Raw genomic sequence first — 13,545 nt, 5'->3', positions numbered from 1 at the left:
TCACATGCACACATGTGTGGACAGCTGGAGATGTGCTGATTCTGACCTTGTACCACTGAGGTTTCTGCATCTCTTTGGTCTCTCTCTGGGTTGTGAGGATCAGGCAGGCTCTGAGGGCAGATACCGCACCTTCACGAATCGCCTGTTTGGAGTCCCACACCGCATAGAAGATGTTGTCAAAGAACGGCTGAACCTGCTGAAAAAAGAAGGTGGGCGCGCTGACAGCGAGCTCCCGCAAAACCAGCACCTGCAACACAAAGACAAGCGAAATCAAGTCACGGCTGCCTAAAGAGTCCAGATCAAACAGCAACTTGACTGTAAAACTAGCCATTAATACCATACAGTGAAGTTCCCCTTTTAAAAAGTGGTTAGCTAAGCTACAGTGAAGGTATATTACTGAATGATGGTATTGTTGTATTACAAGCCTTCGTCATTCTATACCACTGCTTTTAGAAAATGTGACTTTTTACATTAATGGCTACAATTTTGCTATCAAAAGCTGGACAGATTAGTTAGGTTAGTAACATCACTACTTAAAGAGTCAGTTGTTCCCTGCAGTTCACTATGACCAATTGTAACTTATATAAGAAGTCATTCAACGTACCGCTGCGTGCCGTCTGCCTTCATTTCGGTCAGCTCCCAGCCACTCCAGAGCTCTTTTCACCTCAAACTCCACATATTCTGCAGTGAAGGTATCTCCTGCCATGGACAGGTGTCCCATAGCCTTAGAGGCCATCTCCATGACCACTGAATCACTGGAGGGCAGCAGGTTACGCAGGTAGTTGGCAAAGCGGCTGATCCTGGTGGCATTTCCCCCCTCCACACCGATCAAACTCACTGGAGAGACGGCGATCACACAACGACAAACAACAAAACAAAACATGTAATGGATCTGGATAACATTACACATTTATACTGTAGATCCTTTCTTGGGTTTGGACTCACCTATGGCAAGGATACCACCTTTCTTCTCGTTCACATCTGAGCTGGAAACCAGCTCGAATATATGGTGGTTCAGTTCATCATAGAAAGTCGTAGCTTCATCTTGGCTCAGCTTGAAAAAGAAGCAAAAAAATTGCACATTTCTGTGTTAGCCGCATTAGTGCTAAAACAACATGTTAACAAACACATTAAGAAAAGCGTTTGGGTAAAATTAACCAGTCAGTTAGTGACCATGAGTAGGGCTTTGATTGTTTGATGTCACATTAAAAACAGAATCAAAATGTCTGAGCATGTCTAATGAGACTGTCCTGGTTAAGTAAGGGATAATGTAGAGGCAGCCGGTAATTATCGGGAAATTAGCCCCGACAGTGTGATCAGGACCCGACGCGATCATTATCTTTTCCACAAACAGAGTTAAAAAGCTCAATGCTTGTCTGCTAGACTTGTATGTTACTGTATATTACAGTAGGTGGACTACTATAAACATTTCTTATTACTTTAAACACTTATTTCATCTCTGTTAAACTGGAGCTTAACTGGCTTTCAAGATATTAGGTTTGAGAAAAGAAAAAAATATTTTTTTAACCGTTACAAAACATTTACCTCTCTTAGTTCAGTGGTGACGTAGTGTTGAAGGTCTTTGGCAGCTTTGGCCCGCGTGTCTTCATTGCGACTCTTGAGGCCGCTCACAAACTGTTGCAGCACAGACGCAGTGCCAGACATGCTGGCGGCTGACACGGGGCTTCACGCACCTCTACCTACAATTCAAACAACACACATGACCGTTAATGTCTAAACATAATGAATATTATTGAATAAACAGTACTGGGAAACACTGGGAAAAACTTTGCAGTTCTGTGCTAATATAAATACACATATATGCATGTATAACTTTAAGAAAAAATATATATTTATATATTATATTATATATTATAAATGTACAAATGTATATACACATGTAAACATTTTTTTAATATATACATACATACGTGCGTGCGTGTATTTAAATATGATATACATAATTATTATACACAGTACACAAACATATATGATGTAAACAAAAACTTTTATTCTGCAAACGATTAATCGCGAATAATCGTTATGCAGCCGGGCTAGGGATGCTTAACGATTAATCGTGATTAATCGTTAGCAGAATAAAAGTTTTTGTTTACATCATATATGTGTGTGAACTGTGTATAATAACTTTGTATAAATAAATGTACACACATGCATGTATATGTTTTAGAAATGTTTACATGTGTATATACATTTGTATATTTATGTATAATTTATATTATATATAAATATTAAATATATACATTTTTTTCTTAAAATTATACATGAATGTGTTCATATTTATATATATACATATTTATTATACACAGTTTACACACATATGTGATGTAAACAAAAACTTTTATTCTGCTAACGATTAATTGCAATTAAAATGTTAAGCATCCCTAAGCCCTACCCAAGGTGGAAATGCGGCACGAGTGGAGTATCATGCCGCGTCATGCATTATTTTAAAACCATTCAAAGGAATGGAGTCAGTTATTCCACTTACATCACAGTTACCACAGACATGGCTCTTGTGATTATTTTAAAACATTTGACAGGTTAGGTGTGTGTTTGAAAATAATGTATGCCCATAGAACATTTCTCAACCAATCAGAGAAAAAAATTAAACATCCCCGTGGTAATGTTAATAAAGGGGTTATTCACTCTAGAATGACAATTTTACAGCAATGCAACTCCCACGTTTAAGGCTCAGAAAAGCAGTTAAGACATTATTAAAATAGTCCATGTGACTGCAGTTGTTCAATCTAGGCTGGGCAATATTTCAAATGTGATTGTCATGCGCAACCACCAGTAAACCCAGTTGGGTTTAGAAGTAAAGCGCCATCACCTGCTTTCAGATGGAGCAGCATTTACTACACAGAGCCGTAGTTCACCGACAAGCTAGGAAATATCGCCGTCATTATCGTGGACGAATTTCCTGCGATAATGCATACGATATTGCGTAGCTTGCTAAAGCTTCAAGGCCCTTACATTTTTGTTGTCAGCACTACTTTATAAAAGCAAAGAGCAAAATTAACATGAAGGCAAAACAAGGTCAAGGGCAGTTATTAATACCGTTCCTTTAATTTCACTAAACATGACCTGTAAGAACATCAGAATGAATTTATCATCTTATATGACACTGGTCATAACTAAATGCTTGATTTACTCTTGGAACCTTAATTATCGTTTTTAAGACCAATTTATGATATAATTCAATGATAAAGCATTCACAGCAAGCTGTTTTAGGACTTAGGGCTGCTAACACCAGCCTCTGACATTGCACACAATTATAATATGTCCAAACCATCAGAAGAAACAGATTGTGAGGAGCAAACTAAACTATAATCAGATACTTTGATGTGTTGTGATCAAAGCTTTAGGATTCACATCACATGTTAATGTTACACTTTATGAATGAACCCTTCAAATAACAGCCTTTAAGTTATCAGCCCTGATCTTTATTAACCACTTATGCTCATTTAATTACTATTTCATTATAAAGCCCATTTGTTTATGCAAAATATGTTATAGTTCCTAGTTCATATTCAGTTCCCCTGATAGAAACATCAAACATTAACCCATCAGATGCATTAGTTACATGCCCAGCCTTTGACCCAACTCAAAGCAAAGAGTCTCGATCACAAGCATTCATCAGAATACGTTTTAAAACAGTATGACACATACAGCGGATAGAAGATACGTAACTTAGCCAAACGTGCTGCTAACTTGCCTCTCTACCATCGGCTTATTTTAACACAAGCGCCCTTGCAGCAGCTTATGCCTTGTCAGAAGCTACAGAAGAGAGTACATGCGGTCAAAACACTTCCAAACTTAAATAAAGATACACAATTTTTCTTACTTGTGTTTATGGTTTGCCGCTACAGACGTTTCCACTCATGAAACTGCAAACACAGAAGGCGGGTTCACAACAACTGAGTGACGCCGGCTCCACCAATAGGCGTCGTGGTTCAATGACAGGCAGTCCAAATCAACCAATCAAACTAAATCGACTTAAGCCGGAAAGACACTGAGGTAATGGTTTTGACTGACTGAAGTGAGCCCACATTCACGTACTACCACTACGTAATAAAAATGCGTAACGTAAAACGCTAGTCATAGCAAGATAGGACGCACGGTATTTGAATCGTAGATTGAGGTTAGGAGAGCGTGTAGAATCAATTCCTTTTAGCACTGCGGTGCGTTTTAGACGAATCACAATAGTTTGAGATTACTGGATAACATTAATTTTCATAAGATACATTATTTTATGTCGTTTCCTATGTCTGTTACGTTTCCATACGATAAAAAAATCAAATAGGTGTCGCATGCTAAACCTTACGAAAATAAAACAAAGAAAACAAACACAAGACAAAAACTAATTACTAATATGGTCACATGTAGCTTGAGAAAAAAAGTATTTTTGTAGCTAATAGTTCAAATATACATGCAAGCTGTAGGGTTTCTGGTCAGGCACGGAACGGAATACCTATCAACACAAATCGGAGTGGGGTCCGTACAGTAGCTTCTTGAGTTTATAGTTTCGCTGTGTTTAGCTGCTCAACATGACACTTTTAAAGTGTCTTCTCTGTTTAGGAGAAGATAAAGCAGAAGAGGACACAACACACCTAGAGGTTTGTTTGTTTTTCATTTAAGAACGCAGCGCGTGTTTTCACCATTAAAACGCTTGAGTATATGTGAGCTAGCATGCTAATGTTAGCGCAGCCAAAACGCTTCATTCGTAATGTTTACTTTACCATCCAGCCAGTTGTCTTTTGTGACCGATACAATTTCAGCAGAACTTTGCCATAGTTATTCCTTACTAGTTATACAATAACATAATAGCAATCTTGTAAAGCTGTATGCCACTTCGTTATCATCATGGTTACATCAACGCAGAAAAGAAAATGATATTTGCTAGATTAGATTGAGTTAGTAAAGTAGCCAGTTAAAAGGATAGTTCACCCAAAAATGAAAATCTGTCATCATTTTTTCATCCTCATGTTGTTCTAGACCTGTATGTTTTTCTTTTTTTCTGATGAACACAACAGAAGATATTTTGATAAATGATGGTAAGCACAAAACTGATTATAACCATTGACTTCCATAGTAGGAAAAACAAATACAATGAAATTCAATTGATACAGTCAATTGTGTGTTTACCATCATTTATCAAAATATCTTCTTCATAATTTATCACAATATTTCCATTTTAGGAAAACAAATATAAATATAGCTGCAAGCAGCAATACTGGGGTCAAGCCGAAAAGGGCACAGAAGGGTGTAAAGTTGAGTTTGGATAAGAATATTAAAGAACCTATGTAAACCTCATGATGTCAAATGAAAAAAAACGCAAAAGTAATCAACAAAAATAATCTATGTTCTTGTCTACTGCAATCATCCTTCTGTTATTGACAATCATGGAACATTAGAGCACTGAAGGACATGTGAGTGATGTTTGCAGTGGCATAAAACACAACATGTTACAACAAGTTAAATCAGTCAAAAGAGACCATCCCCATGTCTCTACGATGTTCTGATGCCAAGACAAAGCTCTTTCAAAAATGGTTGATAAGGTATTCTCATTGGTTGCTAGAGAGTAAATTTACATCCACCAGTGATTATAGTCCAAGCCATATGAAATGAAGAATCCATGATGACTCATGGTTTTAGATGTGTTGTTGCAGTAGTTTTAGGCAAATATAGCTATTTTCTATCTCCAAACCACTAGGTGGCACTATGACAGAATCGTGCATGCAACCTCAGGTCATGACTGCGTTACATCTAGCTAGTTTCATGACTATACACTTTAGTTCAGCAAAGAAATAGTTGTATGACCATAGGGCTTGCTTGATATGAAAGATTATGTTCAATTATAGGGCCACCTAGTGGTTCAGGCATACCAATTTTTTTGTGTGGCCTCAGACTCTGCTCATACATCAGCGTATCAAATCTGGTGAAAAAATCTCTTTTCGTGGCGAAGTTATAACCATTTATGTGTAAAAAACACAAAATGTATAGGTAATTTTTCGTTTTTTGCAATTTTCGGCCATTTCTGATGAAAATTTTGATATAACGCCAATAGAGTTTTTTGTTCAGAAGGTAATGCAATGTTCTTCCTATGGCATTTTCGAGTCGATCGGAATAACGCTCGCGGAGATATTCGCGCTTGTTTTTTAAGTGCTATTTTGCCGCACAGGGTTAACCGTAAGGCGAATTCTGGCATGTTTGGTATCGTTGTACTCGGCAACTATTCAGAACTCCAAAGAAATAAGTTCTCTGAAAATACGTCAATCGGAGCCAAAGTTATTGGCGTGTAAAGCATAAGTCTGACCACTAGGTGGCGCTGTGACGAAACTCTGCATGCCCCCTCAGATCCTCACTGGCATCACAACTACCAAGTGTGGCATCAATAGACATAAGTTTGGCGAAGATACACACTAAAACCTGTTTTTTTGCTCTCTAAGTAAAATTTGTTGACGCGCTATACGAAAACGGGATGGTTTATCAGAATTCTTTTAATAACTTTTTGCCCTGAGTGTCTCCAGATGCTACATACCGTTTTCCGTGGAAATTGGGCAAAAGCTCTAGGAAAAGTTCGCAAAAGTAGGTTTTATGAATAAATCAAAATGGCGGAAAATTTTTCATGACGGAAAATGACGTCATAGGGTCCAATCGAATCGTCTTGAGCCAAGGAATCAGAGGAAGCAATTTTGTTTATAGGACTTATGGATCAGAAGTTATAAGCAAAAACATAAGTGCAACTTTGGACTGTTGGTGGCGCTAGCGGGTTAGAGATTAAGACTCCAAATTTGTTGTGGAGACTTTTTGGACAGTCCTCGATCAGTGTGCAAAATTTCATAACTTTCCTATTAAGCTGCTATGGGCTGCCATAGACGCAATGGCGGAAGAAAAAGAAAAAGAAAAGGGAAGAATAATAATAAGAAAACTAACGGATACAATAGGGGTCTTCGCCCATTCTGGGCTTGACCCCTAATAAAGGTCAATGTTTAGGGCAGCTTTGTGCTTCTCATCATTCCATTTTGTGCTTCCAGTTCCCCCCCCCCCCCCCGTTTATAATGTCTTTTGCATAAGTAATGCACATCTATTTTCATGAGTTTCTTATTGTTTTGCACTGTGACATAATTTGTGTCATTCAAGGACATTTTTAGGGGATTTAAATTGTTTAACTAATGTCAAACTTTAAATGGCAGAAAATCTTACCGCCGGACTACTTTCATCTACTGTGCCAACATGAGCTTCTAGAGATGTCAGTTGATTCAGAAAACTTCAGAGCATCATTAAAATTGCCGCTGACTACAGAAGAAGAGGTCCAGAAGTGGCTTGATGACTTCCAGAAATCTTCGACCTTAACATGGAGAAAGTCCAGAACATACCCAGACTCTGGACGTTATAACAGATACAGAGTAAGAAAAACATTACACAAGGGGAGAGAGAGAGAGAAAAAAGGTCTTGGGTAGGAACTTACTGCTCTATCCTTAAATTTATTATGCTCTGATAGATTTACATTAGATTCAACTTTATTATCATTGTACACGTCATACAGAGACAATAAATTGTATTTAGCATCTAACCAGAATAGGCTTTATGCCCAGCTGCACTACTTCCTGAACTTCAGCCAGCTCCTTGTTTCCTGTCTGCCAATATTGGACAAACTGATTAATCCAGATGTGTCTGACCTCAGTAGTCACAAACAAATTGATTAATCCAGGTGTGCCTGACCTCAGTAGTCACAACAACAATAATCAAACACACCTGGATTAATCAGTTTAGAGTGAAGTTATGAGGTAGATGAGTAGAGAACAGCTCAATGCAAATGTCTCTGAATACAAAGTAGTATATATAACATAGCATCTTAATGCAAGGTGCAAGTTTAAACACAGGGAAGGTACATTTAAACAGGATGGGATATGTGTATTGTAATACTGTGTCATTAGCATTTATGTATATTTCACAGGTGGATCTAAGATGCCAGCACAAAACGTACACTTCATCCAAATCACCCAAAACAACAGCTCATCCAAAACCGTCCAAAAATACCAACTGCCCTGCTACCATGTTTCTAATCCTCAAAAGACACATGCTAGAACGAAAGTCCAGGTAAGATATGAATAAAACCACATTCGCATACATTATTCACATAATAGTCATCTAGACTGTATTAACATGCAGTTGTACATTATAAAAACATACTCCATGCATGCCGTCACAGATCTGGAGACCCGCACATAGAACAGGGCTACTTCCTCCATGTGAACTTAAGGAATGAACACAACCACAAACTCACGAGTGTTGAGGCCATGAAGTGGAGAGACGTGTCGAGTGAAACTATTGAAAAACTTCAGGAGCTGTACATGAGTGGACACTCTCCCTCTTCTGCGCTTAAGACAATTAAATATAATCTACAGGAGGAAGAAGGAGAAAATTATATTTACGCCATAGCGGATCGCTCCATTTGTCCGGACCTTCAGTTTTGCTACAGGTCAGTAATTTGGTGCTGCTGGCCTTGTATTATAGAGCTGTTTCAACAATCTTTTCTCTTTGAGAAGAGTAAAATCAAGAGAGTTTGTTTCTAATAAGCAATATATTACAAAATTACCCATTTTAAAACATATTGTCTAGTACAAAAAAATTGGGTCTCCAAACTAGTCACAAACAAATCAGATTATTAAAAGCATGTGTGTCATTTCATAGAAAGCAGGAATGGGATCTGTGTAGTGTTCACTAATGTGTCTATTAACTGTGTTTCTGGTTAGATAAAAGCAAACCGTTTGTGCAATAAACTTGTTTCAGTCAGGGGGCAACCTTCCGATCTCTATGATGAAGCAAACACAGAAGTGAAACATCGACGGGCCGCTAGTGGCTGGCTCCAAAAGAGAGTAATGGCGCTTTTCCATTGCATAGTTTAGTTTAGTTTGGGTCGGGTCAGCTCACCTCACTTTGACGTGGTTAGCTTTTCCATCGAATTTGGTATCACTTCGTAGTGGGAGGGATTATAGGAGTGTCGTTATATTTGCGCTGCCTACTGCTGTGACATCATGCAAGTGAGAGCGTTATTGTACATTCCCATACATTCATTTATTTCTCAGTCTGCCACAAAATTAAAATTGGCCACCACAAATAGATGTTTGCACATTGCGTTTATCACGACCTCTCTCACATTACAGTTTCTGTTCAAACAGCCGTGGCGTAAGCCGACGGTGCTCCTCTGAGCCTCATTGAAGTTGCATTTAAGCATATATAATGCTGACGTGCTCGTCGCGAATGTTCCGCCACAAACTGCAAGTCTGGAAAAAACTGTTATGGTGTTCCTGATGTGGATGTTTTTCATCGCTAAACGGGAGTTTGGGAACTTATCGCAGAGCACAGATGAGAACATGTTTGCTCAAGACCGCGCAAGCTAGCACTGAGGTAAAGCTAATCTTTTACATAATAGCGATGACGCTGTTAGTGACGTTTCTCTCAGACCAATCAGTGATCTACAGCGTTTTCGCGTCGCGTTTGGTATCAGCTCGCATCATTTGGAACCCCAACCAAGGTGAAACGAAAAAAGTATCGGGTACCACCTACTGCACATAATGGAAAAGCTCCCAAAGTAAACTGACCTGACCCAAACTAAACCAAACCAAACCATGGGGTATTATGCAATGGAAAAGCGGCATAAATTCCCATGGACCCTCATGTTAAAATCCCCAACTTTACAGTAGAAAATCCTGGTACAAAAAGTGTTTTTGGTCTTTATAGCTAATTTCACCCTTCATGAAACTGTAAGGGGGGTGATTTTTTTTTTTAATAACTTATCCATTTAAATTATATTAATCCTTAAAGTTCTGCATAATAAATAAGGGCGTGGCCACTTGAGTGAGGGTGAACTGTCACTACCCTCAAGCTAGGCGGGCGTGGTTTCAGCAACCGGCCATCTCAGCTTGACCCACTTCTCACCTTTTTACCCATTTTTGATTAAGTTTTGGTTTCCCAGAAACTGATATCACCTATTGTTTGGGTGTCTAGTCTAAATAGTCTAGTTTATCTTTTTAAAGTTGCCACGAAACAGAAGTAATGATTGTCTTATTTTTCAGTGGTGACGTATGTCCGAGTGAAACTGCTTCTGAAATGATAAAAAGCAGGTGGGACTTGAATTCGTCCAACAAGAATTGATTGGATCATTGGAAGTTGGGTCATGTTGCTATTAGCAAATCCCTGCAACCTTTTCCCGGACCCCGCCCGCCTGACATACCATATGCCCGGAAGTAATGAGATATCGTTTCGAGGAAGAGATTTGATTTTTGATTAAAGATTATGAGGGCACATGAATAAAAAAATAATAAAGTCATTTGTAAAAAAACACAATATTCCAAAACAAATTACTAGAGCCCAACCGATAAAGGATTTTGAAGGCCGATACCGGTACAAATATTTGTTGGTTTTAAAATCCGATATTCCGATGTATCGGCGATTATTATTATTTTTTTTTTCAGAAACGTGCAACAAAAAAAACATTAACAGATTTCCCTAATATTAGTTACTTATGAGTTTTAACTAAAATAATAAAACTTGTTTCTTTTATTGTCTCGTGACCAACTCACCATGAACTCACTTAACCGTTGTTTTTTCTGCCCAACTCTGGCTGGATCAGCAGGTTTATACACGAGTGTTGCCAACAAGGAGGTTGTAGAGTGCCCTCTGTTGGACAAACTATACAACGGCAACACTCATGACATGGTTGAAGGCAGTTTCATCTGTGTGTTTTTTTATATTCATTTATCGGCCATAATAAATGCTGTTATATCGGCAGGCTCTACAAATTACAGTTTTTCATTTCCAATTTTATTGCACTTTTAACCATGTATTGTGGAATATTGCATTGCATTAGTTTAGCTGTTGGTTCTTCTTCAGTTTTCTCACTGTCTCATGATTTCATTTCACTACAGATTATACTACAAGCTTTTTCAGAAGACAGAAGTTGTCTCTGAAGGTGAGGTTTATACAGTCCAAAACAATGCAGCAAACATGAACAGATGGAGATGAATTGCAGAATACCAGTTTACATATCAAGAACTGCATCATTGTTTAAAAAGCATGTATGTCTTTAGTGTTTGTTTTATGTAGTAAAGTAAAAAGCTATTCAAGGCTGATGCATGGTATGAATGTAGCTTTATCACCGTATGGCGGCCTGTTAGCACAACCTCTCATACCTCATTGTTTAATTATAACAGTCAAATGAACCAAAAATACTTAACGTTATAGCTGTGATTGTTTTTAAATGATTTACAGAGAAGATATTATTAGCTGTATATAAATCTTGTGTTTTGATGTCTATTTTGTCTGGAATGTTGGTGTCTATTCAGAGAAGGATATTTCAGAGCAGCTTTTTAAACCCTTGATGTTGGATCCATCCCAATGGGAAACTTCGACAGTGACAGGTGAGTTTGATGACATTTAATGCTCATGTTGAGACTGCATTAATATTGGTTGTCTAAAATAACTGGAGTAAAAACATTTGAATGGTATCTTATGTGGTCTGAAATGAATAGCTGGACCCACCACGTGCATTGGGGTGACGACAGAAGATGGAGTGACTGTTACAGTACCACTTATCACTGCAGGTAAGGCAGCTTATGAAATTCTGTCATCATCTACTCACTCTCATGTTGTTACAAACCTGTATACATTTCATTGTTCTGTTGAACATGAAGGAAGATATTTTGAGAAATGTTTGTAGCCAAACCATTCATGAGCTTCATTCATGTAATCCATAGTATTCTTTTTTCCTACTATGGCAGTGAATGAGGCTCATGATAAATTTTTCCGTTAAGTTACTTTGCTTTGAATTGATTTCTTCACTGTGTTTAGATGGAGAATATCTCACAGAAGTCACTGAGCCAGGGCCAAGTAAGCTTTTTTCTTGCATTGTTAATACGGTTCATGTTAATATATTGGAAACATGCATTTATATGCATTTCTGTGCAGGTGCTGGTGAAGAGGTTGTTGGGTCTTTGGATGGACAGCTGGAAGAGATTTTCGGGATGCTGAAAAAGAAGCTGAGTGAGGATGCAACTTTCACACCACCTATAAGAGCGTTTGTGTCTAATTTCTTTCAAATAAAGACCGACAGTGTTCTGCAGTCTGCGCTCTTTGCTTTTGGTGAAACTACTCCGACGATAAACAATGCGATGGCTCTACCACCACCTGCAGGCCCACGGAAGAAAGGGACTAAAGGGGGTCGTCGAGCTGTTGGTAGACCGCCAAAGAGCACAAGAAGAGAGCACCCATACTGTAACAGCAAATCTAAATTCACTACCCAAACTCTTACATTTTGTTTGCAGGAAGGTAACATACTTGAAGCACAGACTGACTCCTTATCTCCAGCAGAGCAACATCATGAACAACAACAACAACAAGATTAACAATCACATCAACATATAAAAATAAATGACCCTATTTAGCTTCTTAATGCATTTCCGGGGTCTTTTGGCAGATTATTCATATTACACAGAAACAGCAGTAATATTTGATGTTTTGAGTTTCTCTTCCTCTGAAATGACATTATGATGTCATCTAGGCTGATTTAATGTTAACTGAGAGCCAAATAGGTATGGTTTTGATGTAGATAATTCAGTCTTTTAAAATACTTAATATATATAAATATATATATATACTGTCAATGATTAACTTAGTGTATTCATGCCAGTTAACATTAGTGAGATGAGTTCAGTTCTGCGTTCATTCTTATATGAAGTCCATTTTCAGCATCTGAAAGATTTTTGAGGTTGTTACTGTACCTATGAGGAAAAACATGAATGACCTTTTTATTTCCAATATTACTTTTGCTTTACAATAATAATGGTTACATGATACAACAGACTCTTTAATCCAGTGTTATACAGTTCACATACAATTTATTTTGTGTGGTTATTTTTGCATTTTCCAAACTTGTGTAAGTGACTGTATGTTCCTACTTCAATGCGTTACATGTTATTCGAGCTTTACTTGGTCCAATACAATATTATGTTAATGTCATTCAAATTTAGCAAGTTATGACTGAAATAAAAAGATCCCTCACTGTCTTGTCCTTCTGGCTGGCATGCTTTTCTTTCTTTTGAAGTTTTATCATTTTGCTGTTAATCACGAATTACAGGTCAGAATTTAAATAAATATGCACTGGCACGTCACCTCCAAATCACATAAAAAATTAAATGACCAATGGGTCAAATGATGTGGGGCCTCTGCCACAGGAAGGACTTTAACTAGTCAGATATTGTCTTAAAATCGTCACTGGCCCCAATACAGTTTACTTTAATGTTGTTTAATATTTTAATCTATCACTACAAACGATATATAATTGGAAAGGTCTAAGCCTCTAGAATAGACAGTTCAATGGTGTTTTATAAAAGAATAAATAAATTATGTAGGGAGAGTAATTCATTTATGAAGAGAGTGTGCCTCAAAACATTTATCCTGCTAAATGTCACTGTGTGCCAGCAGGATGCCTATGTTCACTTCAGTGTTTTAAATGTGAATTTT

At 37.7% G+C, this 13,545-nt stretch overlaps 2 protein-coding genes across 2 annotated transcripts in view; one reads left to right on the top strand and one right to left on the bottom strand.

The window, feature by feature from the left end:
• mtor (mechanistic target of rapamycin kinase) overlaps positions 1-4,009 on the bottom strand; it is a 123,731-nt gene extending 119,722 nt beyond the window's left edge. Inside the window, exons 1-5 of the mRNA XM_065271338.1 lie at positions 3,863-4,009; positions 1,546-1,700; positions 946-1,054; positions 605-837; positions 47-247 (exon numbers count right to left, since the gene is read on the bottom strand). Of these exons, the coding sequence (XP_065127410.1) occupies positions 47-247; positions 605-837; positions 946-1,054; positions 1,546-1,665 (663 nt within the window). The 5' untranslated portion in view covers positions 1,666-1,700; positions 3,863-4,009. The remainder of the gene's footprint in view (positions 1-46; positions 248-604; positions 838-945; positions 1,055-1,545; positions 1,701-3,862) is intronic.
• A 95-nt stretch (positions 4,010-4,104) lies between these two features.
• LOC135753296 (uncharacterized) lies at positions 4,105-13,093 on the top strand. The gene is made up of 9 exons (XM_065271339.2): positions 4,105-4,634; positions 7,215-7,427; positions 7,979-8,121; positions 8,234-8,503; positions 10,953-10,996; positions 11,370-11,444; positions 11,556-11,627; positions 11,875-11,913; positions 11,992-13,093. The coding sequence occupies exons 1-9, from the start codon at positions 4,566-4,568 to the stop codon at positions 12,426-12,428; spliced, it is 1,362 nt and encodes a 453-aa protein (XP_065127411.1). The 5' UTR covers positions 4,105-4,565; the 3' UTR covers positions 12,429-13,093.
• Positions 13,094-13,545: the final 452 nt, after the last annotated feature.

Source organism: Paramisgurnus dabryanus, chromosome 11 (genome assembly GCF_030506205.2).
Source record: "Paramisgurnus dabryanus chromosome 11, PD_genome_1.1, whole genome shotgun sequence".
Classification (NCBI taxonomy): Eukaryota; Metazoa; Chordata; class Actinopteri; order Cypriniformes; family Cobitidae; genus Paramisgurnus; species Paramisgurnus dabryanus.
This window is presented reverse-complemented; position numbering and strand designations above follow the sequence as displayed.